General features: G+C 37.1%; 1 protein-coding gene across 1 annotated transcript in view; it reads left to right on the plus strand.

Moving 5' to 3' along the window:
- Positions 1–25,955, plus strand: part of Hhip (hedgehog interacting protein) — a 95,703-nt gene extending 69,748 nt beyond the window's left edge. The window contains exons 11-13 of the mRNA XM_026392721.2: positions 795–876; positions 17,952–18,100; positions 25,698–25,955. Coding sequence (XP_026248506.2) covers positions 795–876; positions 17,952–18,100; positions 25,698–25,891 — 425 coding nt within the window. The 3' untranslated portion in view covers positions 25,892–25,955. The remainder of the gene's footprint in view (positions 1–794; positions 877–17,951; positions 18,101–25,697) is intronic.
- The last annotated feature ends 272 nt before the right edge of the window (positions 25,956–26,227 follow it).

Raw genomic sequence — 26,227 nt, forward strand, 5'->3', positions numbered from 1 at the left:
CCCTTCCTCTCCCTCTCTCTCCTCAATGTTTATTTCAATGTCTTTTTAAAAGCTAAAGATTAAAAATGAGCACCTCCATTCCATCCGGCTCAAATTAACAGTAACAACCTGGTAACCGAAACCTTTCAATCTTGGGCAAAAGATAAGTCTAGGTAAAACGTATCCATTCGACACTCATTCCATAAATATTTATTGAGCTCCTACTCTGTTCTAAAGGGATACAGTAATAAATAAAAGACAGAAAAAAATTCTGCTAACATAAAACTTGTAAATGAGGAGGACAATTACAATCTTTTAAAATATACTGTAAGTCAATGGTAATAAGCACTTTGAAGAAAAATCTAGACGCAAAGAGGGGTACTTGGGAGTTGAAGAAGTACAGTTTGCAGTACTGCAGTCAGAAATGGTGATACTTAAGCACAGAATCCAAGGAAGGGAGATGGTGACCCTAGTGGAGGCTTGGGACAAGCCTGCCTCACATGTTCAAAGCCAAGAGGCCAGAGAGGCTAGAGAAGGATGGACCAGGGCCAGCAACGGGGGCCTCTAAACAGGCCACTGTCAGGACTCACTTTTGCTCTGAGAGGGATGAGCAAGGGCTTGCCCTGGAGCCTTAATGGGATTTGGAAAGAAGTGACTGGAGTCCAGGGTGTTCTGGAGGCGCCCTGAAGTTAGACTGATGGCGCACGGTCATCATCTTTAAGCCAAGGAGCTTCCTGAAGAGGAATGCAGATAGAGACAGAGACAAATGCATGCAGTGCTATAAATTAACTTCCTGTTATTTCTTTCCCCAACAGGTGAAGTTTACATTTTATCAAGCAGTAAAAGTATGACCCAGACTCACAACGGGAAACTCTACAAGATTGTAGATCCAAAAAGGTGAGGTTTCTTTTTATTCTTTGCAATCAATCAGGTAAGAGTCTTCCTCCAGTTATTTGACTTCATTCAAAAGAGGCACAGAAGTGTCGTATTGAAGCAGTCAGCTGCGATGAACACTTCACCCATTCCATGTGCTCAGGGCCTCCCCAGAGGACCCTCTACCCCATCTTCCAGGGCTGCACTTAACCTCTCGGAACTCTAAGGGCTCATTCATGCTCCTGTCACCCCAGCATTGTATTTGTGAAATCTGAGTTCTCGGTTAAAAGCCAGGGGAGGAACTCGACGTGTGAGGCAGTGGCTTCGGCTCTGGTGTTGGAAGGAATAAACCCCTTATTTTTGAGAAAACGAGAAACATGCTGGCAGACGTTGCAGCTGCTAGTATGATTTTTCTTAGGTCATCAGGATGAGTTGTTTTGGCAGTTCCACATCTGAGCCTCATTTCGAAACTATCTGAGAGCCCAAGGCTCTCATGAAGACGGCTATGACCAAGCAAATGGAAACCGAAGAAGCACTTTGTTATTGGCCTCAGCCAAGGGTAGAGTTGACTGTTTTAAGCCTTTAAAGAATATGTTCATCCTGCTCCTGCTCCTTCCCGTTCTCCCATCTCAACATACGACTTGCCCATCAGCTTAAATCATCATTAATCAGTTGTTAATTTCATGCATGAGACCCCAAGCACCAAAAGCTGCTAAAATTATAGCTGTTAAATAGTCATTAGTTAGAAGTTTAGAAAAAACTCACTATATAGCAAGACCTAAGAGTTTTTACTCTTTAACCAAATGATGCTGCAAATTCCAGATTGCTCCTACATGAATTTTAAGTAGAATTTTAAGTCTCTTTCAAGAGAATAAGTTCTAATAATCTGAAAAGTCTGTGAACAGGATTTAAGTATGTGAACAGGATTATTTTGGAAATATGAGCTAATTACTAGCATAGTAGTGTTCAGCAAAAATGTTTTTTCAAAACCTTTGAGGCAGAATTTAGAGAACATCAACTTTAAAAAGAGAACAATATAAAGGCATTCCTTGAAAAGTTGACCAAAGGCATTGATGTAGTTCCGTTTTTAAATTACTCTCTGTAAATTGTCAGTTGTGTGTGTTTTCCTGAAAGAGCCACTGACTAACAAAACGCATGTCCTGTTCCCTTTTTTATACAATAAAGCCCTTTCTTTCCTGGGGGGAAATACAGGTTGACACTGGCTACTGCAGAGCAAAAAGAAGAATAACGCATTTTAGCTAGGTACAGTGGTGCATGCCTGTAATCCCAGCAGTTCTAGAGGCTGAGACAGGAGGATCACAAGTTCAAGGACAGCTTCAGGAACCTAGTAAGACCCTAACTCAAAATAAAAAAAAAAAAAGGGCTGAGGGTATAGCCTCATGGTATAGTGCCCCTGGGTTAAATCTCCAGTACCAAAAAAAGAAGAAGAAAAAAGAAAGAAAGAAAGAAAGAATAAGCCCCATTTTGAATGGTCTCTGGCCAGTATCACATGTCACATGCTGATAGCATTGCTTTCCCTATTTGAAAGTACACGTTATCTTTCACAGTGGGAAAATTGTCCATCCATACACGGTAGGGATTTTATCTTTTTCTTTTTGAGTGTGAAACCAGTGTCCTCTTTAAGAAAAGCGAAGAAATGAATGAAAAAACTGTCAGACACATAGGTACTTGTTGAAATTGGCAACATCAAGAACAAAATTCAAACTCATGTTAATCCATGAAACAGCAGCTTTCTAATGATTTTTAATGAGGGGTAGGGATTTCACTCGGATCTAACGCAGTTAGTTTCAAAATAGTCGTTGTTGCTCCATTATGTTGTCAAACTCCATGTGCTTTTTGCAAGCTTCCTGGTAGTATTGTAATGAAGTCTCCCTTCTCACAGAAAAAAAAAAAAAAAAAAAGTCTGTCTTCATCTGGTTTGTTTAGTCTGTTGGTGAGTGGAGGTAGATTTTACACCTTCAGTCCATTATTAGTGTCTAATTACCAGGGTTGCCGTAAGGGACCTTGGCTTGTGATCTTAGGGCCCCCTCTAGTAGGGTGGTCTCAGAGTGACATCCTGAAAGCCTGACTTCTCATTATGGTGCCTGTTTCTGGTGAGTCATGTCATGTGTGGGGCCAGGGTTAGGATCTGTGTTTGCTTTTCAGGAGGTGGGGGAAGTGACAGAGTCCCTAAGACACCGTCCTTGGACACGGGCACAGGCGAACACTTTAAAATCAAACCGACTCTAAGAAAACTAATGTTTTCATAAACATGGGTTGGGAGCCTCATGCTGTTTCGATTTGGTCGCCAACGTTTATTATTATAGTATTTCTCCCTAGATGAGTTGAAGTTCTTTATAAGCAGACACTTAAGTATGTGAACAGGATTATTTTGGAAATATGAGCTAATTACTAGCACAGTAGTGTTCAGGATGTCGGCATCACAGCATAAGTGTTTTTTCAAAACCTTTGAGGCAGAATTTAGAGAACATCAACTTTAAAAAGAGAACAATATAAAGGCATTCCTTGTTATGTAAAAATCGAACTCAAATTAAACTCTTAATTGTATTCTTGTGGAGAAGCCCCGAGACTTGTAAGAATAATGTTTCCATAATAACTTTCAAACATCAATGGCTTTTGTGGCCCTGGAAAAGAAAAATACCAAATCATAATTTTTTTTTATTTCAAGAAGTTACATTTTTACTGTAGGATTTATGCTTTTTTTAATGGTTTTTTTGCTAGACACACACAATGAGATAATTTAGAAATCATATGCAATATCTCTTGAGTCATTGAGGCAAAAGCAGAGAAGGTTCCAAAATTACCACTTCAATCGGTTAAGGACAATTTGGTCCAAGCCTATGAATTACCTAACCATTTACATAAGCTTCAGGTCATTTACAGTAGGTCCACCTTCCCAGACAAAGATGGTGAGATAACCTGCAGGGAATATCAAATGTCATTACTTACTGTGAAACAAAAAAGAAAATTCAAAAATAAAAGAATACAACCATATTTCCCTCAGGCTTACCTAGCCTTCAGAAAGAACGTAAGGAAAAAAAAAAACCATCTGTAGGAAAACAGCACAGGAATGAATTCGCCTTCATGTCAGAACATTGAACACACTTAGGGGATATCCTTGGGGATGGAGCAGTCACATCTGGTGACAGAATGGAGGTGGGATCAAGTCAATTCCAGTCACCTGGCTGGCTCACCCAGCTCCCAGGGTTCCAAAACGTCTGTAGTACTGAGTTCAGCATGCCCTGACCTGGCAGACAAATAGGTTTCCATATACCGAGCACAGAATCTGGGCACTACTTCTAGTTCCACTTAGTAGTGCCCTGCTGGACTGATCAGGAGCAAGGCTGTCCTAGTAGGACAGAGTCAATTGTCTGCTCTCTGAATCTTCCTCAGACGGGATCCGCCCGTGTCATTTCACCTACTGTGCCCTGTTGACATCAAAAAAGTACAGGTGATCATTCTTTCCCTGCCACATTTCTACAGAAGGCCCCAAAGAGATGAATAATGTATTTAAAACCTATTAAATAAATCTTTAGTATTAATGGTGCTCTTTCCATTCATTTTTGTAATTATTTTCAGGTAATTTCTCAACATTTGAGGTTCTCTTAGTACCAAAATTGGGATCCAGAGGTCCTTGGAGGTTTAATGAGCATTTAATACCTAACTTTCAAATGTTCAAGTCTCATCATGGATTCTTGGTCTTTACTAAATCTTTTCAGAATTAATCAAATGGTCCTGGAGGATGGAATTAAAGAATTCTGACAAGAGTTATGTAACTTCCAAGCTTTATTTCTACTGAACACATTTTTTTCTGTCAATTATGAACAGATGGTCCTTCAACATTTTTTTTCAGATGAACCTAAACCAAATGACGTTTGCTTGCTTGCTTTCTCTTTCTTTCTTTCTTTCTTTCTTTCTTTCTTTCTTTCTTTCTTTCTTTCTTTCTTTCTTTTAATTTTGAAATGTTTCTAGGGTTTATTTCTCCAGGAATCTGTAAGGCAAAGTGATTCTGAACCATGCTGATTCACTTACTTTGTACCCACTATTATTATATTTCAGCATGTTGCTTATCTGTTGCCCAATCACGTCCCACAGACCATTTCCTTAAGAGTCAATAAACTAACAATGCAAATTCCAGGCGTGAGAGGTCATTTGATAGAAATGTGGTATTTCCAAACTCCTCCATGACTAATATCAAAACTGCCCCTCACGTCTCCTTCCCCACTCCTGCCCTCCCCCTCCGAGGTGCCACATGCACCCTTTGTTTATTCTTTCTTAATATCGTCATCCTATTCCTTCTGACGTTGGATGCTGCAGGACTGAATTTTTTTTTTCCTCCGAAACAATCACTTCATAAGGGGAAATGGGTTCTGTTTATCCTTTGCATGTGTCTCAGGGAGCTGGCAGGCAGCTCTCTCATCGTAAAGAAAGTCATACATAATAGAGCAGCTTTAGCCCAATAAGCCAGTCTAGTCCCAATTCATCAGCCCAAGTTTTATGCAAGTGGCCCCCTAAGTTGATAAATTCCCACAGTGCCTGTTGACCCAGCTGCCAAGTCCTCTTGCAGCAGGTGGTGTTTTCATGGCCACCCTGGCAGTAATACAAACTGTTTAGCAGCTCCATTGACCTTTCAGCTATTAACAGGGATACAGGCTCCACCAGGGACCAGTTTTCAAACATGACCGAATTTCTTAACACTAGAGGTCATGAACAAGTACATGCCCTATAAAAATCCATTCAGCATGGTGGATTTGGAGTCTGAAAGACAAGGAAGCATTTTCCACATTTTTTGCTATTATTATTAATTCTGCTTCTCCAGTAACCAAAAATGGATACACAGTTATCTGACTGCTTGTATTTTATTCCTTATATACTATATTTCATGTGTGGTAAAATACCTTTCTAACTGACAAATCTTTCCTAAGTGGCCACATAGCATCAGAAATTTCAAAGATATTTTATCAAAGAATTGGGAAAGATCAAAGTCAAAACTTCCAATGAATGGATAACGTACATATATAATATGTACATATGTATATATGGTAATGGACTTAGTGTAACTAGAATTTTATTCATACTGTAGCAAGATTTGCATACGCATGTGTATGTATGTGTCTATCTGTGTGTGTGTGTGTGTGTGTGTGTGTGTGTGTGTGTGTGTACTTACAGGGATCACTTAAATATACTCAGACAATACCTGCCATGTTACATAGGGACATTTCCTATTTTAAAATGAATAGAAAAATGTTTTTATTCTTGTTATTTATTAGCATATTATAGTTATACTTAATACTGGGATTCATTTTAACATACTCATAAATGCATAGAATATAATTTTCTTCATTTCAATCCCCAGAACTTTCTTTTTCCCTCCCCTTCTCTCTTCCACTGAACCACCTTCTGTATTGTTTTGGTCTTCTTTAATAAACAGAAGATATTATAAAATAACTTGTGAAAAAAATATAACCATCCTGCTTTGCTGGGGATTGAACCCAGGGGCTCTCTACCCCTGCCCTCAGCCTTTTTAATTTTAATTTTGAGACAGTGTCTTGCTAAGTTGCTGAGGGTCTCACTAAGTTACCCAGGCTGCCCTGGAACTTTCGATCCTCTGCCTCAGCCTCCCAAGTAGCTGGGATTACAGGTTTGTGCCACTGTGCCTGGCTACCATCCATGTTACTTTTTTTTTTTTTTTTTTTTTTTTGTAGTTGTAGATGGACAGAATGCCTTTATTTTATTTGTTTATTTTTATGTGGTGCTGAAGATGGAACCCAGTGCCTCACGCATGCTAGGCAAGTGCTCTGCCACTGAGCTACAGCCCCAGCCCCCGTGTTACTTTTAAACACTTTATATGTCTTGTTTGTTTTTTTTTTAATAGTCATAGGCCTATTCTCAAAATGCTAATAGATTTATATTTGTGAAATGCACAACTAATTCTGTTTCTTCCTTGCTGATTTCCCACAGCCATTAAGATAAATCTAAATTTTATTTTTCCCCAGATTTGTTGCATGTATAATGACTTATAAAAACAGTATATGATCTAGTGTACAGTGTCTCCCCTTATTCTTGGAGAATATGTTCTAAGACCTCTAGTGGATGTCTTAAACTACAGAGAGTACCAAACTCTATATGTGTGCTTTCTTTTTCCCCAATACATACCTATGATAGCCTATTTTATAAATCAGGTACAGTGACAGATTAACAGCAACAATAACAAAGTGAAACAATTATAACAATATGCTGTAATAAAAATCTATTTAAAATGTATTAATTGTCTATTTCTGCAATTTTCCAGTTAATATTTTTGGATCATGATTGATCGCAAGTAACTGAAACCTCAGAAAGCTAGAGGGGTAAACAACTATACTGCACAATGTTTTGATAAATGTGAAATGATTACACGATTACATGAAGCTAATTAACATAGCCACATCTCACATACTATCGCTTTTTTTTAATGGTGAGACTATATATGTCTTCTGATGCATATTTCCCTGTTTCTTGGAGATGTGACATGATCCCAGCATTCAAAGGAATTTTGCTTTATACTAATTATATTCTTTCTTATTAATTCTGAAGTATTGGAATATTAGCACTTTTAGTAACTAAAGATTGCTATGAAAACAATCGATAGGTACTTAGAAATGGCATTTGTTGAAATGTATATAAAGCAGAGAATGTGAATAACGAAGAATACCTTCTTTAAAATGAGACTCATTTATTGTCAAATGCCCACAAGCATTTGTTTCAATTCCCATGCCTACCCCTCCCCCACCATGTTTCCTTTGGGGTTAGTGCTGCAAGTCTGATGTCATTAGTCCTTCTGAAAGACCTGTACTGCAGTACCTGAGAGAAAGGCAGGCAGATTTTGTAAAAAGACATTTTCTATAGGAAGGCATAACGTACAAAGAAAATACCTGCATCTTAGCGTCCTTTTGTTACTAATTCATTTGGGTTGAGTTAAAACATTTCTTGCTTAAATGACTTCTTTTTCTAAACACTGGTAAATGAATCAATAAGTATAACATCAAAATTTTGGCATTTACTGGGCTTGGTGGCTCACACCTGTAAGCGCAGCTGCTCAGGAGGCTGAGACAGGAGGATCGCAAGTTCAAAGCCAGCCTCAGCAATGGTGAGGCGCTAAGCAACTCAGTGAGACCCTGTCTCTAAATAAAACACAAAATAGGGCTGGGGAGGTGGCTCAGTGGTCAAGTGCCCCTGAGTTCAATCCTTGGTAATTTGCCACTGAAATTGTCTTGAGAGAAAATGTAAACTGACATTTGGGGGCTCTTTTGTAGGACAGAATCTTGTTTCAAATTTTAATTTTCCTTTAAAGCATTTAATGATATTTTAAAATTGTACCTTCATATAATAAGTAAATAAACACTGGTAGATCTGTTGCTCTTGGGTGGAGGAAAAGACATAAGACTTTATTTTTCAGGGGATTTCTAAAAGAAAAATACCGCATTCTTTAAGTTTTTGAATTATGTTGTAATCAAAGTGCTATTTATTCTACTTACTAATATTAGTGTCACTATCCTGAATTAATTTTGTCTCCAAAAAATGGATAAATTTAGAACAAAACCCACTGGTATTATGTTTCATGCACATTATTTTTCCAATTACAGATTTTTTTAAAATTTAGAACTATAACATTTTTATAAATCCTGTTTTATGAATTAAACATTTAAGTTAAAAGGATAATTAGGAAGCGATGGCATTGACTTTTTGATTATACCCTAATTTTTCAGTTTTTTTCCTCATATAAAAGCAAATACAAATATAATGCAAGGTTTCTGATTTAATGAGTCCGCATTTATTTTTTATGTACTTCCTGTGTTCAAGATAGTGTTATGTGCTATGGAGGGAGAACATAAATGAGAACATGGTCCATCCCCCCAGGAGCTCATTTTACTGCTGGGAGATTGCACGTATTATCAAAAACATAAAAAATATTTTTTGAGATAATAACACTTTAGAACAAAAAACAAAAATCCATGCCAGAACTTTATACATTATATATTGTCGAATGAATGGCCTGAGGTAGAAGGTACTGAGGTAGGTGAAATTCACTATGATTTGGCCTCTGAGCCAATGCTGTTCTGCTACAGTGATATTTTCTTTAACACTGTTAAGCTCAAATATGAAAGAGAGTGATGTCTGTCCGGTATGAATATATATATATATATATATATATATATATATATATATGTATATATATATGAATATATGAATCACATGTAGCTTTTCATGTCTCTGCACAACATGAAAACTCTGTAGCTTACAGGGAAGTGTAGCCAGAAGGTTAAGGAAAAGAGAACATCCTGAGCCCAGCTATTGCCCAGGCATAACCTTCATAGCCGGGTGATCATATAAAAAGTGCTATATATTGGGTTGAGGTGGTGGCTCAGTGGTAGAGTGCTCATCTAGCATGGGCGAGGCCCTGGGTTCAATCCTCAGCACCAAATAAAAATAAATAAATAAAATAAAGATATTGTGTCCAACTATAACTAAAAAAAATTTTTTTTAAAGTGGTCTATTTATCTTTGCACCCCAAAGAGGTATCCCCAGCCCAACATGGCTCTCTGTGGGTTGTACTTCTTGCTGAGTTCGAAGCTCCTCTTCCATCACCATCTTGGTTTTGCCTAATTTTTTTTCTTCTTTCTTCCTTCCTTTCTTTTTCCCCTCCCCCTCCCTTCCTCTTCCTTTCCTTTCCTTTCCTTCCTTCCTTCCTTCCTTCCTTCCTTCCTTCCTTCCTTCCTTCCAAGAGTACTGGACCCAGGGCCTCAGATATGCTAAGTAAGCACCCTGCTCCTGAGCTAATACCCCAGCCTCTTTATAAAATTTTTTAAATTCTGAGGCAGGATCTTACCAAGTTGTTGAGGCTGGCCTCAAATTTGTGATCCTCCTGCCTTAGTCTGCTGAGTGGCTGAGACTGCAGGCTTGTGCCACCATGCTGGGCTTTGTTTTCAATCTCCCCAGGCAGCCTCCACCTACTGCTGAGCTGCTGAGTTGCCCAAATTATCTCCCAAGGTAGTAACTTCTGTTTTTGTTAATGCTTTACTTATAGCATGGCACAGATCTGGATTTTCCCATAAACCCTTGTCTTACAGCCAGCTTAGGCTGCTATAACTAAATACCTGTCTGGCTTGAATGACAGACATTGATTTCTCATCAGGTGCCAGCTTGGTCAGATTTCTGGGAAGGTTCTCGTCCTGGCTTGTAGGCAGCAGCCTTCTCACTGAATCACACCATGGAGAGTGAGTGGGAAGTTCTCTTTTTGAGACAGAGACACTAATCCCATTTGGGAGGCTCCAACCTCAGGAAGTCACCTAAACCTGGTTACCTCCCAAAGGCCCACCTCCTACCACATTGGGAATTAAGTCCTTGACATGAATTTAGGAAGGCACAAATCCTATCCAGAACAGGAAATATATCAGGAAATCTGTGAGACCTTATTATGTGAAAGATTTTTCAGGAACCTGTGCTTTGGATTAAAGTAGAAGCATCTATTATTTTACATTTAATACTAATAATTGTAGTCGACCAATCTCTGAAGTCAGGATATTGCAAACATAATGTAACAAATAGCTAAGGGAAGTTGATAAACTAGACCTTGTCTTTTTATTTAGCAGTAGATAATATTATTTTGTTTATCATTTCTCCCAGGTTTTTCCTTTAAGAAATCTTATTAACATTTTATATCCTTATTTTCCCATGGAACTATAGACAATGAGTTAAGCTAATAAATTTAGTGTTGGATATATTCCTTTTCAGATATGTGCGTATTGAGGTGATGATGATTGCATAGTGAGATTAATAGGGCCTAAAATGTGGGTTCCTTGTTATCTTTTTCTGAAGTAAGAAGGCCAGGTGAGTGGGAAGAATATTAGGGCAGGAAAGAGTTCCAGTACTGTCTGTGACTAGTTGCAGTGTGAAAGCTGTTTGATTCCCTCATATATTTCCTGATCTTTTAAATTTGGGAAGGGCAAAGCCAGACCTCTGTCATGGAGATAGAATTAACATGGAAGTTATTAAAAAATGTAAGTGGTTCCAGCAGTTGCTTTTTGTATGGTTGCATCTTTAACCATAGAACAAAATGAAACAGGTATTTGTGAAATTTCTGGTAATTTTTTTAGCACTATGCAGCTATAACTGTGTGGACTTCTGTCTCCTTTGAACTTAGCAACAACTCAGTCTGAGGTGTCCGGGTGTTACAGCCAGACAAGAGGCTCAGTGATCAGATGAAGTGAGTCTGACATGTGAGGGAAGAGACCTAAACCTCAGAAAACCACAAAATGAAGATAGAGTTGGTCAGCTGAAGAAAGCTGAGGCCCAGCCCCCGTTTTTTTTCAGCATGTTTCAAAACAAAGAAATTTTTAGACCTATCCAGAAGTAAGATAGAACATTGACTTTCTCCATCTTAATTTAGAATTTCAGAAATATATAGTACAAGTGAAAAAAAATTTAATATGATATGTACTGTACATAAATTCAGAGCTATTCTTGAGTTTCAGTATTCTTTGCCTTTATTCTAATGTCAGGCTTACTTGGAAATATATAGAACAGTATTTCTGCAACGAACATATGATATAATGTCAAAGAAATGGCATTTGATTTCTTGGTATGTTTCAAAGAGAAAAATACTGTTAGGAAAATTGTATTTCCATCTATCCAGACATGACATCCCAGTGGGATCAAAATTGCATGATTATAATAAATAGATTCCCTTTCCTCTCCTCTTCTACCTATAATATGGTTGTTTTGTAAGTGCATGAGATTCCTAACACTCCAAATGAATTTGAATGTCAAATTCCCTTCAAAATCTATGACCAAATGGCCAAATATAGTCACAAAATATACTGTTAATCCATCCAAATCCTGAATTCTCTTCCTCGTGAGTAAACTAACACAGAAAAAGAAAAATGTTGATGTGTCCAGGAAAAAGATTCAGTGAGCAAACTAAAGACAGTTATGAGGGGAGAGAATCACTCTGTGTATTGACCTTGGAGAAAGCCACTAAGATGAGCGTTTAAAAGATGACACAGCAGTTATCATCCAGGGCTTGTGGCACTGCCTCAAGGAACAGGAACAGGAAAATGTCCCATCACAAGGCATTTTCCACTTCTTTATTCTTTTTGAGGTAAAAGTGCTGAGTCTTAGCTTTTAAAATAATGGGTTGTTCAGATGATCATTGTGTACCAAACTGCTTACAGTGGGGAACTTCATTACACCAGAGAATCTGCTGGGACAGAGAAAGACTGCCTCCCTGTCCAGAGGAGAGACTCCACCCAACTATAAGTTCTCAGAGCATTCTGTACTTGGAAGCTCCTGAACGCGCTAATTAATAGCCACATTCGTGGCTCCTGGCTGAAAATGATCCTGATTTAGAATAGTGCCTCTCAAACTTGAACATGCATATGAATCACCTGACAGACTTGAATTCTGTCTGGACTGAACTGAACTCAGTATCTCTGGGGTAGGGTCTGAGATCCTGCATTTCTAAGAAACTCCTGGTCATGTTCATGCTGCTGACCTGGGACTACAGTAGACTTACAGATTTTTTCCTAACTCATGAGAAAGGGAAAAATACACGGAAGGAAAATCGTTTTATATATGTTACAGGCATAGGAAACACTTTTCCATGTGTCCCAGTGTGACTATGGAAGATGAGTGCAGTGATGCATGCTTGTCCACAGTGACTCAGGAGGCTGAGGCAGGAGGACTACAGGTTCAAAGCCAGCCTCAGCAACTTACAGAGGCCCTAAGCAGCTTAATGAGGTTCTGCCTCAAAATTTTTTTTAAAGAGTGGGGGGTGCTGGGGATATAGCAGTACCCCAGCACCAAAAAAAAAAAAAAGAAGTCAGTTCTTACATCAAGTTTTCCCTCAACTCCCACCTCTAGAGATTGCTAAGAGAGGCTGTAGAATTATTACATCTCCTAAAACCTCCAACAAGTCAGCATTTATGAATGCATATTATGCATAATCTATAGATCTTGTTTTACAACAAAATGAATTTAAAATCTGGACACCTAACAAAAATTTCAGAATGAACCCCTTTTCCTTTTTGTGAAAGACAAAATAGATTTTTGCATGCTCACTCTGAGGGGATGAATCCCAGCACTTCCACACACATTCACAAAGGACTTTGCATCCCTTGATTTACTTGTCCATTTATTAAATGCCATTCAATTAAAACCACCCATAATCCCACTACCCAGGGACATTCACCGTTGGCCTTTCCTGTTCACAAAAGTCATCACATACCATGTGTGTTTTAAATTACTTAAGCATCCCAACTTCTCTGTTTCAAGAAAGTATCCAAACCTTTGCACCACTAAACAGAGCCAGCCAAAGTAGGTTTCTAAAAAACTGTCTTCAATTTCTAAAAACAATGCTTTATATATTAAGGAATGTTGGGCTGTTTTCTGCACCAGGCCCTCAGTGTTTCATTATTCATCATGTGAGATTAGGAAATATGTTTTTCTGATTTAAATTAAGTTCCAGGGCTGTGGAGATAGCTGTCAACAAATGGGCTCAATATTTTCTTTACTGCAAACCTAAACATCCTCTTGGCTAAGCTTCTATTTTGAAACCTATTTCTGATTCTATTCAGGAGAGCTAAGAGTCCAAAGGCTTAAAAAATAATTGCTTAAAAGAACAACTATTTAAATGATTCTTATTAAATATAAACTAAACACCCAATATTCCAATCTAATAAAAATAAGTATGAAAATGAGTTAATCTGTCACAGATTCATACTGGAGATTTTTGATTCGATCCCATTAGGTCTGAACATGTAGTATTTATGTATATTTAAGATGGTCTGATTCTAGGAACAAAATCCCCCTGAACTACTGCATTCTCTTACCTCCTCATTTTACGTAAAGGGGGCATGCTCTTTCTTAGTGGAAGAGAAACTGTCACCATAACATTGTATAGAGAGAAGTGGTGGGGTCACCAGTCTTTGTCAGACTTTGCCAAATATGAAAAATGAATGTAAATGCATTGACTTTAATTCTCGTTTAGAAAACAATCCTATCTCTTAAGGCCAAGCATACCCTGATTTTTTTTGACCTTTTGTTTACTAACTAGGATCATAACTAGGATAAAAATGCATTGTTTAAAATTTAGCTATGTCTTAGAAGAATTTTATAAGAATTGAGTTAATTTAGGCACTAGAAAGACAGCAAATGTTTTTAGTATTAAGTTTATGATACAAAAGTCTAACAATTAGTTTTTAATGATGTCCTTCTAAATTGTTTATATATTCCTAATACCTAATAGCATAAAAAAGAAACAAATACCCTTTTAAAATTTCATATTCTTATTAATTTTATTCATTCCTTCAATAGATTTTTAGTAAGCATTTTCCATGGCCTACATATTCTTCTTGGTCCTGGGGAAATGAGGAGAAGAAAGGAAATATTTATTCTCACAGAGTTTATTTGAGAAAGTTGCTACTATAAACATTCAATTTAATAAACATTTATTGACCATCTATGCAGTATTTTCCTAACTCTAGTGTCATCTCTCTATATACAACCACCAAAGTGGTGTATCTTCTTCCACTACTTACAATTTGAAACTATAGATAGATGGCATTTTTCTCCCCATCCTAAAACAATTCCACCCTCATCTGTATTCCTATGAGACTTTGTGTGCACCTGTCAATAAAACGAAGATCACACTACAGCAAGCTTCTGTGGTTACCCATCCATCTTCCCCTCCATGTCTCCATGAGGATATATACAGGCCCTGTGATGTTTTATCCCCATGAAGAGCACGGGAGCTGAAGACAATGGAGTATATAACTCTGCCCACAGAATAGGTTCCCTTCAAGGGAGAAGGGGAAAGTGAGATAGAATAATTCATTCCTTAGGAGACAAAGAGTTCTTTAAGAGGTGGGCAATTTTTCATGTAAATTTTATGCTAAGGGAGCCCCAGTATAATAACAGTCTTAAAAAGAGGGAGAAGAGTTATTTAACATGCTAAATGAGGAATGTCAGTTACCAACTTTATAAAAGAAAAAGAAGATAACTTTCTCAGGTATTTACATTAAAACTAAGTGAAGTTAGCCAATCACCACCCCCCCCCCCGCCAAAACAAATGCCGAATGTCTTCTCTGATATAAGGTGGGTGACTCAAAATGGGGTAGGGAGGAAGAGCAAGGGAGGAAGACTACCTCTAGGTAGGGAAGAGGGGTGGGAGGGAAAGGGAGGGAGAAGGGGAATAGCATGGATGGTGGAAGGAGACCCTCATCATTATACAAAATACATGTATGAAGATGTGAATTTGGTGTCAACATACCTTATATACAATCAGAGATTTGATAAATTGTGGTATAAAGGTGTAATAAGAATTGTAATGCAAAAAATAAATAAAAATAAAAAACCTTGAGGGAATTCAAATGTTTATACATGACAGCCCTCCAGTCTTACACAACTGGAAATAAAGAAGCCCAAGTATGAAATAGCTGTATGTGCAGATAGGCATTTAATAAATCTTGAGAAAAAATAATTCAGAATTCCCTCCATAATCTGAGTTTCCACATAGGTGAATGTTTGGTCAGTAGGCCAATAAGAGTGATATACTCTACCCTACCCTGCTCTACCCTAAAGAACTATCCTATCATGTTCTCATTCTTCTCCCCTTTGCACAGTAATCAGTGTCCCTTGGACACTTCACCTCTAGTTATTGCTATTATACTGAATCTGCCTACATTCCTTATCTAAAGTATGTCTTCTCTTCAGAGTTATCTGCTGGGGTCTAAACTATCTTGTGCACTTGTGTGTAAGCTGTGTGCCTGAAAATCTTGCGTCACCCACAACTTGTAATATCTTTGTTAGTAACTCTACTTCCATCTTATCTTTTCTTAAATGAGTCATAAGGAAAGTGAACAAGTGATAATGAATAGAAATTAGATACACAGAGTTGTATACTATCAGTTACTGGTAAGATGAGAACAGTCCCCATTTACTGAATGCCACGTCATAAATGATCCGAGCCTGGGATTCAAAGATCTGAAAAATTGCCTTTCGGGTGGCCAGAAATGCCACCATCATGTCACAAGCGAAATAAGAATTTTATGGGACAGAAATAGAGCCAATATGGGGTCCTTAACAACAACAAGAAGGCAGGGAAGATAATGTCCTTACTTTTCTTGGTATAACTGTTTAACATTTTCTCTTTCCTATCCCAGTCCCTCCTTTCTCCCAAAAAGACTCCTTGGGGAAACACGGAAAACACTGAATGCTTTCTGAATGGAAATATGTTCCATTTATGGAACTCCTTAAGGTCCTTTCATGTACAATCGACCATTTCCAGATTTAAATAAGATGCTGACTAGATTCATGAGAGTTTTCAGAATTGCTATGTTGATTGCAAACCCAGGACTTCAACAGAGTAGAACTTTAATGGGAAGAGGAACTAGAGACCTTGCTGTACATGTTTTGTATTTTGGCTTTTAATATATATGGTTTTGAGTCACTGTAGAAAAAGCCTGAGGTCAAGTCCCAAATTATTATCACTGTTTCCATTGCTATAGGGACATAACAAGGTAACCAGTTTCAAGAAAACACTCTCCAGGGCTTAATTATTTGCTTATCTCAAGAAGCTCTGTAATTTACCTCCTGTGGTCATCTGATCTATAATGATCACCTTCTTTGTTTGGTTCCTAAGGACCCCAGCTGGATTGGGGGTATTGCTCAGTGGCAAAACACTTGCCTACTATGCAGGAGGCCTTGGGTTGATCCTTAGCACCACTGAAAGAAAATAAGTCCTTTAAAGAACCTGCTTTGGCCACCCTAAGGCAGTGACTTGATGGTGATGACAATCTTTTACAGCCTGAATGGAAAGAGCCTGCAGACCACACTCTGGCCCCCAGAACCATTGAAAGTGCCACGTTTTCCCCCAAGGTTAGGTAATGAGCAATTGTGACCCAGAGGCCAGCCTGACTCAGACTGAGTAAGAACGTTACAAAAACAGAGGAACCATGAAAATCTTTTGGAAGCTCTTGGTTTCCTCTATAAATAATGGCAGTTGACATATTGCCTTTCCCATGTCTGATGTATTCTGCTGTCTGTCCTATTCTCTACTATCCCCCCTCCCCAATATGATGTATTAAGAACTATGTAATGTTTAAGGGTAACTGATGTGATACAGCAATCTGTATACGGGGTAAAATTGGGAGTTCATAACCCACCTGAATCAAACTGTGAAATATGATGTATTAAGAACTATGTAATGTTTTGAACGACCAATAATAAAAAAAAAAATAAAATAATGGCAGTTAGTTGTAGAACAATGAAAACAAAAACCATGACTTTTTACATGTCAAATAAGATGTTTTAATTTTCTCCATAACAGGATAAAATCTGATTATTTCACACATATTAAAATAAAATAATTTGATTTCAGTGCATAGGTACATAAAAAAAAATCTCCATTTTATATGCAGGCCTTTCTTGTTGCAGAGTTTGAATTTTGACCCAATGATACAAATACACACATACATAAATATTATGGCAACCTTTCAAAAAAAATAATCTCAGAAGAAATGTAAAGTGAAACCAAATATAGATTCCTACGCTATTTAGGCTGCAAGTGTTCATTTTGATGAATGCCTGCAGCCCTGTAATATTGCTGAGCAGACCAAAGGCAAGAGAAATTGTACTCTCCCTAAATATAATATCTCAGGTACTATCCCTAAACTTTTTTTTTTTAGATCTGGGTGGAAAAGTTTAAAAATAGAAAGACATTTTATTTTTCAAATTGCAATCACTAGAAATTCTAGCTCCCAAATATAAAATGCCGTTATAATTAAATTTACCTTTTCCCCCATGAATTGACTGTGATAAAGTTTCTAGAATGTTCAATATGTTCACTTGGGTTCGGGACTGATTATTTTGTTTCCTCACTGGTATGTATTTTTTCCATTCTTCCAAAGTTGCAGGTTGACTGAGTCACTTAAAAAAGAAAGGTCTTACGTGCTATGTAGACTAAACTACAAAACCATTACATTTCACTCCGATACTGATTTTCAACCAAAATACAATGTCCACTCTTGTCTTTTGTACAGACCTGTAATGCCCGCGGAATGCAGAGCCTCCGTACAACCTGCGCAGACCCTGAACTCAGAGTGCTCCCGGCTCTGTCGCAACGGCTACTGCACCCCCACGGGGACCTGCTGCTGCAGTCCAGGCTGGGAGGGGGACTTTTGCAGAATCGGTTAGTATTTTTGTTGTCATAAGAAAGACTGGGGCATGGGATTAACCTAAGGATAATAGGTTCTCAAGAACTCAGCATTAGGTATTCCTTCCAGAACCATCTAGGGTTCAGAAGACAATACTGTGAATGTCTACTGGCTTCTGAACTTATACATGAAATCTTTTCCGTTTCCTTAATGTAGACTATTCACGTGGGTAAGCTCTTTACAAACATGAGAAAACTTTAAATGACTTGAGTCCCTTCAAAAAGTAAAAAAAAAAAAAATGAAAACAGCCCAACCAGGTCATCTCTACTGGTGCTCAGCCCTGGGTCCTGAGCCGCACTCGAGCCCTACCCATGTGCTAGCATTTTCCAGACACCCCATAAATGCCCTCCCTCGCTTTACTGCTCACTTTCTTGCCACACCACACTCGAAACAGGGTTTTTCAGTGAGTGTTACTAAATAAAAAGGGAAAATGCAATTATCTGGGGGCATATTATAAGATTTTTAATTCTGTTTGCCACTCCCTTGGGAACCATTGACTAGGTGTGCAGCTGCTCAGAAAAAGCAAGGGAGATTTATTCAGGGTTATTCTATCCCTTAACATAAGATTTCCTCAATTTTGTGCAAAGTTTAAGTTCTACTTGGCATGAAGTAGGAAAATTGGATAAATTAAAAAACGTAGAGTTTAAGATATAGATGTTAAAAATGTATATTCGACAACCAGCATATACATATTACTTAGAAAATATTTTGACCACTGCTATAAAAGTACCTCTTGCTGATGAGAAGCAAAGCCCCAAAATAATATTTAATAGTATTCTTATACGTATGTGCTCTTTATTGTGCTTTCTAAAGATATATTTGTTTCAAAAGTATAACCATAACTTGTCTATTTAATATATTATCTAACAAAAATAGCCAATATTTAAAGCTACACATAAATATAAATTTTAAGCTTAAATTGCCAAAGTAATTTGCAATATAAATAACATTATGTGATTGATTAGTACTAGGATTGCATACCTAGGAAAGAACTCTCCTAATTAAAACTCAATAGAAATTGCATAATTCCATTATCTAAGAAGAGTGCTTTCATTTTATTGACCCTCTCTGTCTCCCTTTTTGTAGAATCAGTGTCCAAGTATAATAATATTCATATATCTGATAATCTATCATCCTTCAGCTTCCTTTGATTGATCCCTGACAGTACTAACTCCATTTCTTTTACATAGAATTCATTGTGTTATAATTTTTACTTTACATTTTGTCTAATTTCTTATGTCACCTCAAGTATTCAGTTAATAGACATTTATTGAGTATCTTCTAGTGACAAATTTTAACTAAGGGTGAACAAATTATTTTGAATGCTGGTGGCATTATGCATGGCTTAATAAATATTAATAATAATATGTGATATAAGTGAATATAGGTATTATTTAAGTCAATATGAAGTTTTATTTCAGTGAAGAATTTTAATCTTGCCACTATTTAGTTTTAAAATGTAAGATAAGTCAAAATTATTTTATAAAAGTAATCATTCATAAGGAAGACAAAGGACTTGGGATATAGTTCAGTTGGTAGTGTGCTTGTCTTGCATGCACAAGGCCCTCGGTTCAATCCCCAGCAACAACAAAAAAAAAAGAAAGAAAGAAAAAAAGAAGGAAGATAAAACTCCCCAGTCAACCTCCGGCCCCAAGTAGGTACCAAGTGGCCCTGAAGACTCATTTCTGAACATTCACCCCTAAGCAATAGCAGAGAGAAATAACTCAAAGGCTGTGGATACCACACCTTTGAGGGGCTTCAGCATAGATTGCCCCATGTCCTTTCTGGAATAAACAGGGTTGAAAAGAACAGAGAAGCAATCACAGAGGGTGTCACCATAACCTCCACTGTCTACAACACAATTGCTCGATCTACAAAAAGATCCCATTCTTGTGAGACTTACAGAGAAATAAGGATCCTCAGGCTTACACACAGCACATATCGTGTCAAAGTGGACTAGTTACCACCAAAGTATTATCAAAGAATCTGTACTATGAAACCCATATAGAAATATATCCAACACTTCACAACAATCCATTATACCAAGACCCACCATCGAGAGAAGACTATGGGGGTTAGGGTTGTGGTTCAGCAGTACAGCGCTTACCTACCATGTGCAAGGCCCTGAGTTCAATCCTTAGCACCACATTAAAATAAAGGTATTGTGTTAGTCAACTAAGTCAACTAAAAAAAAATTAAAAAAAAAAAAAAAGAGAGAAGACTGTGAAAAAAGACTTCACAGAAAAGTGGAAGAGAAATCCAACCCACCAGGTAAACAAATCTTAACATAGAGATACAAATATCAAAGAATATGTCAACATGATACCTCCTAAAGTTCATAACTTAGTACCAACTGACTCCAAAGATATTGAAGAGGATAAAATGCCAGATAAATAATAGAAAGAATGGTTTAAAACAAGATCAGTGAATTCCAAAATAACACAGAAAATAATTGGTTGAGTTAATGTAGACACTATAAGATACAGTTGAAAAATTCAATGAAGAGATAGAAATTTTGAAAAGAACCAAACGTAAATCCTAGAAATGAAATCTTAATAAGCCAAATTAAAAAAAAAATCAGTGGAGAGCCCAACCAATACACTAGAGCAAGCAGAAGACAGAATTTCAGGGCTTGAAGAAAAGGCGAATGAATTAGAAGATTCAGACAGTTGTAAAGAAAAAAATAAGTAACTATAAACAAAAAATGCGGATCTCTGGGACAACTCACTTAACACTCTCAGGTCTTCAGAAAAGAGTAGAGATACCAGATACCAGCTAATGGCATAGAAAACCTATTCCATGAAATAATAGCAGAAAAATTCCCAAATTCTAAGGATGAGATGGATGCATGAGTATTTAGATGGATACTTGAGTATTGGCAGTACTTAGAACCCTAAATAGATATGATCAAAAAAGAACCTCTCCATAACATATTGCAGTGAAAATGCCAAAAATTCAGAACAAAGAAAGAATGTTAAAAGGAAATTGTAGGAGAGAAGCAACAAGTCACTTTTAAAACCAAACCCACCAGAATAACAGCAGGTTTCTCAACAGAAACTCTAAAGGCCAGGAGGGCATGGAGTTTTGTTTTTTAAGTCTTGAAAGAAAATTATTGCCAGTCCAGGTTACTATATCCAGCAAACCTACCCTTCAGAATGGAGGAAGAAATAAAAAACTTCCAAGATAAGCATAAACTAAAGGCATTTATGATCACTAACCCAGAATTGCAGAGGATATTTAAAGGAATCTCGAAAACAGAAGAGGAAGATAAACACAACCACAAGAGCATGGGAAAGAATAAATCTCACTAGAAGAGGAGATATGCATATGAGATACAGGAAAGACACAAACATTAGAAAAATAATAAAATGACAAGAATTAATAGAAGTTTTAATAATAACTCTGAATGTAAGTGGCCTCAATTCTTCTATTAAAAGACAAAGAGTGGTGAATACAAGACAACTGTTTTGTTTTTTTCTGCCTGCCAAAAACATACCTCACCACTAACAATATACACAGATGGAAAATGAAAGAATGGGGATAAAAATATTCCATGCAAATGGGATCTGAAAGCAAGCAGGAGTAGCTATGCTCATACCCAGCAAAGCAGACTTCAAACCAAAATTAGTCAGAAGAGACAAAGAAGACCAGTACATTGTGCTGAAGGGAGCAATCCACCAAGAATATGTAATTACTGTAAATATATATGCAGCAAACATCAGTGCACCCTATTTTATAAAATGAACACTACCCAGCATAAAAAAAAGAGAGGACCCAATACAGTAATAGTGGGTGACTGCAATATCCCATTTTCACAAGTAGGTCATTTAGACAAAAAAAAAAAAAATCAACCAACAGAAGAAGACACATTCTTACATTCTTTTAGCAGCTTATGGAACTCTCTCCAAAACAGGTTATATCTCATACCATAAGGCAAGTCTTAACAAATACAAAAAAATTGAAATAACTTCTTGCATCTTATTAAGTCATAATGTAATAAAACTAGAAATCAACAGCAAAAGAAACCACAGAAACTATACAAACATATGGAGATTGAACAATACACTTTTTTATGATCAGTGGGTTATTGAAGATATCAGGGAAGAAATGTAAAAATTCCTAGACTCAAATAGAGATGGAAACACAATATACCCTGAATCTGTGGAATATTGAAAAGGCAGTTCTATGAGAGAAGCTTATAACTATGACTGCCTACATTAAAAAATCAAAACAAGATCTCAAATAACCTAATGATGTATCTCAAGGTTTTAGAAGATCAAGAACAAACCAAATCCAAAATCAATAGAAGGAAAGTAATAATAAAAATCAGAAGTTATACACCATGTGTGTATATTACATCAAAATGCATTCTACTGTCATTATAACTAAAAAGAACAAACAATTTAAAAAAAAAAAATCAGAGCTCCACTAAGTGAAATTAGACCAGAAGAACTATACAAAGAATAAATGAAACAAAGAATTGGTTCTTTGAAAAGATAAATAAGATCAGTAAACCCTTAGCCAAACCAACCAAAAAGAAAGAGAAGATCCTAATTAACAAAATTAAAGATGAAAATGGGGATGTTTACAACAGATACCACTGAAATCCAGAGGATCTTTGAGGACTATTTTGAAAACTTATATTCCAATAAATTAGAAAATCTAGAAGAAATGGATAAACTTCTAGATAGCTGTTATCTACCAAAATTGATACCAAGAGGTTATGAAAAACCTAAATAGATCAATCACAAGCAATGAGACTGAAGCAGTAAGAAAAGTCTCCCAACAAAGAGAAGCCAGAACTGTGGGAATTCACTGCTTAATTTTACAAGGCCTTTAAAGAAGAACTAACCCCAATGCACTTCAAACTATTCCATGAAATAGAAAGGAAAAGAATGTTTCCAAACTCCTACTATTAAGGCAGTAGCCTTCTAATACCAAAACCAGATAAGGAAACAACAGAAACGGAAGGAAGGAAAGCAGGAAGGCAGGAAGGAAGGAAGGAAGGAAGGAAGGAGGGAAGGGAGCGAGGGAGGGAGGGAAGAAAATTAGCAACTAATATCCCTGATAAACATAGATGCAAAAATTCTGAATAAAATACTTTCAAACTGAATTCAGCAGCACATCAAAAAGGTCATACACCATGGTTTCATCCCAGAGATGGAAGGATAGTTCAATATAAACAAATCAATAAACATAATAATGCCACATAAACAGAATCACAGGTAAGAATCACGTGATCATGCCAATAGATGCAGGAAAAGCCTTTTACAAAATTCAACATGGTTTCATGATAAAATCCCTGAAGAAAAAAGATATAGAAGGATCTTACCTCAACACAATAAAGGCTATATATGGCAAACTTAAAGCCAACATTATATTTAATGGGGAAAAACATGAAATCATTTCCTCTAAAGTCATGACTGAGACAAAGAAGTTAACTCACTCAACACCCCTATTCAGTATAGTCCTTAAAAGTTTAGCTGGAGCAATTAGGCAAGAGAAAGCAGTAAAAAGATATACAAATAGGAAAAGGAGTCATCGGATTATTCCTATGACAGAAGAGATGATCCTAGGCTTAGAAGACCCTAACTTTCCACCAGAAGACTCCTAGAGCCCATAAAATTAGCAAATTAGCAGGGTATAAAATCAATATAAGAAAATCAACAACTTTCCTATACACTAATTCATAACAAACCTGCTGAAAAAGAAATCATTCCATTCATCATAGCTTTAAAAATACTAAAATGTCTATGAATAAATCTAACCAAAGGGTAAAAGACCTATTCAATGAAAATTACGGAACACTGAAGAAAGAAATTAAAGAAGACACTAGAAAATGGAAACACCTCCCGTGTCCGTGGATCAGCAGAATTAATATTGTTCAAATGGCAATATTGCTGAAAGTCATGTACACATTCAATGCAATCTCCATCATAATACCAATGACATGCGGGCAGGATGGTTCACCCCTGTAATCCCAGCAACTCAGAAGGCTGATAAAGAAAACGGGTTTTAGAGGAAATAATTTCATGTTTTCCCCCATTATTCAGCTGTAAGGAAGGATGAAATCATATCACTTGTAGGAAAATGGATGAAAATGGAAATCATATGGTTAAGTGAAATCAGACAGACTCTGAAAGACAAATCTTAGATATTTTCCCTCGGATATGGAATCTGACATGAAAGTTGTCACAGGGAGACTATTAGAGAAAAGCTGAGGGGGATGATGAATATGATCAAAGTATGATATATATATATATATATATATATATATATATATATATACACACATATATATATTTCATTGTAGTATATATATACTACAATGAAATCCATTATTTTGTATGATCAAATGCACTAATAAAAAATTTAAGATTAGGCTGGGCACAGTGGCACACAACTATAATCCCAGTGGCTTGGGAAGCTGAGGTAGGAGGATTATGAGTTCAAAGCCAACCTCAGCAAAATTGAGGCGCTAAGCAACTCAGTGAGACCCTATCTCTAAATAAAAAATACCAAAAAATAGGGTTGGGGAAGTGGCTGAGTGGTTGAGTTCCCCTCAGTTCAATCCCTGGTACATCTACACACACACACACACACACACACACACACACAAAAATTAAGATCTAAAAAGAACATATTTTTTTTTTTTAAAAAAAAGAAAAACAAAAAACTTCTTTTAAGTTATCTATTCAGGATATTTTTGTCCCAAGCAGGAATTTGATTTGTATATGCACATGGTTTACTCCTCTCTCAAACATTTAAAGAGAAATTGTCTTTATTTTCTCCTTTTCCATGTGTCAACTGCAGACCCCTGGATTTTGAATAAGGTGTTCAGAAAGGTGAAAATGACCTGGCCCTTCAAAGTGTAGAGAAATGTATTCAAGGAATTTGAATCTGTCTATAATAGCTGCACTCCCCAGATTTATCTTATCAGTAAACGACAATTAATTTATATGCCAAATGTATGTCTGCATCTTATTTTAGGAGTAAGTCACCTATATTGCAGGAGTAACCATTCTTTAATGAGGAAATGCTGTGCTGTAGAGTAACCCTGAAAAGATTGCTTAGCACGTCCTTCCTTGGCCAACTGCTCTTACCCCAGAAGTGGGCTTGAAGGTGTGATCAGGGAGCAAAGCACGTGCCCTAAGCCCTCTGCAAGCAGAGGGAAGGAGTTTGAGGGAGCCGAAATCCCAAACTGACCTCACCTGGGTGTTGCTTTGGAGATGCTGCAGCCAGTGGTCTCCCAGCAGGCCTCTGGGGAGCAGAGATCTGAAAAAGATGAAATCTTTGTGTTAAATGAAGTCAGTTCCGTGGAGGACTGACATTGTTTCTCAGGATCTCTGCTTCTCTAGAAATGTCTCCCATTATCCTGAGTTCTGGTCTCCAAATCACCCTGGATCTGAGAAACCTTCCTTCTTACTTACACGTCTGTCCTTCAAATCATTCCTTCTTCTTTCCCTGCCTTCCCTTATTCATCAGATATTTATTGGCCTCCTGCTCGGCCCTGTTTCTGACTCACAGAATAAGAGCCGTGTTATTACTGTTTTTTTTTTTCCCCCTTTCCAGCAAAATGTGAGCCAGCGTGTCGTCATGGAGGTGTCTGTGTGAGACCCAACAAGTGTCTCTGTAAGAAAGGATATCTTGGTCCTCAGTGTGAACAAGTGGACAGAAACATCCGCCGAGTGGCCAGGGCAGGTATTCTTGATCAGATCATTGACATGACATCTTACTTACTGGATCTAACAAGTTACATTGTATAGTTTCTGGGACTGTTTGAATATTCTTTTCCAGTGGGCATTTATTTTTTATCCTGTCATTAAAAAGAAAGACTGTTATCCTGCTATACACTCCTGTGATTTCATTTCCTTTTATTAATTTAAAAATAATTTGCAGAAATGTGCAGATCCTCTGTGTGTATGTTGCACGTTTGTTCACACATGCAGGCACACACCCACACTCACAACCCCTGTCCACGTGGTTGCATAACAGATGGGTTTTTAAAATATGTACTTCCTTGTGTGGAGTGATTGACATAGAAATTCCATTGTAAATTGATAATGGAATTTTTATGTCACCGTAAGAGAGTATTTGACTTC

The sequence above is a fragment of the Urocitellus parryii genome, chromosome 10 (genome assembly GCF_045843805.1).
Source record: "Urocitellus parryii isolate mUroPar1 chromosome 10, mUroPar1.hap1, whole genome shotgun sequence".
In the NCBI taxonomy this organism is placed as follows: domain Eukaryota; kingdom Metazoa; phylum Chordata; class Mammalia; order Rodentia; family Sciuridae; genus Urocitellus; species Urocitellus parryii.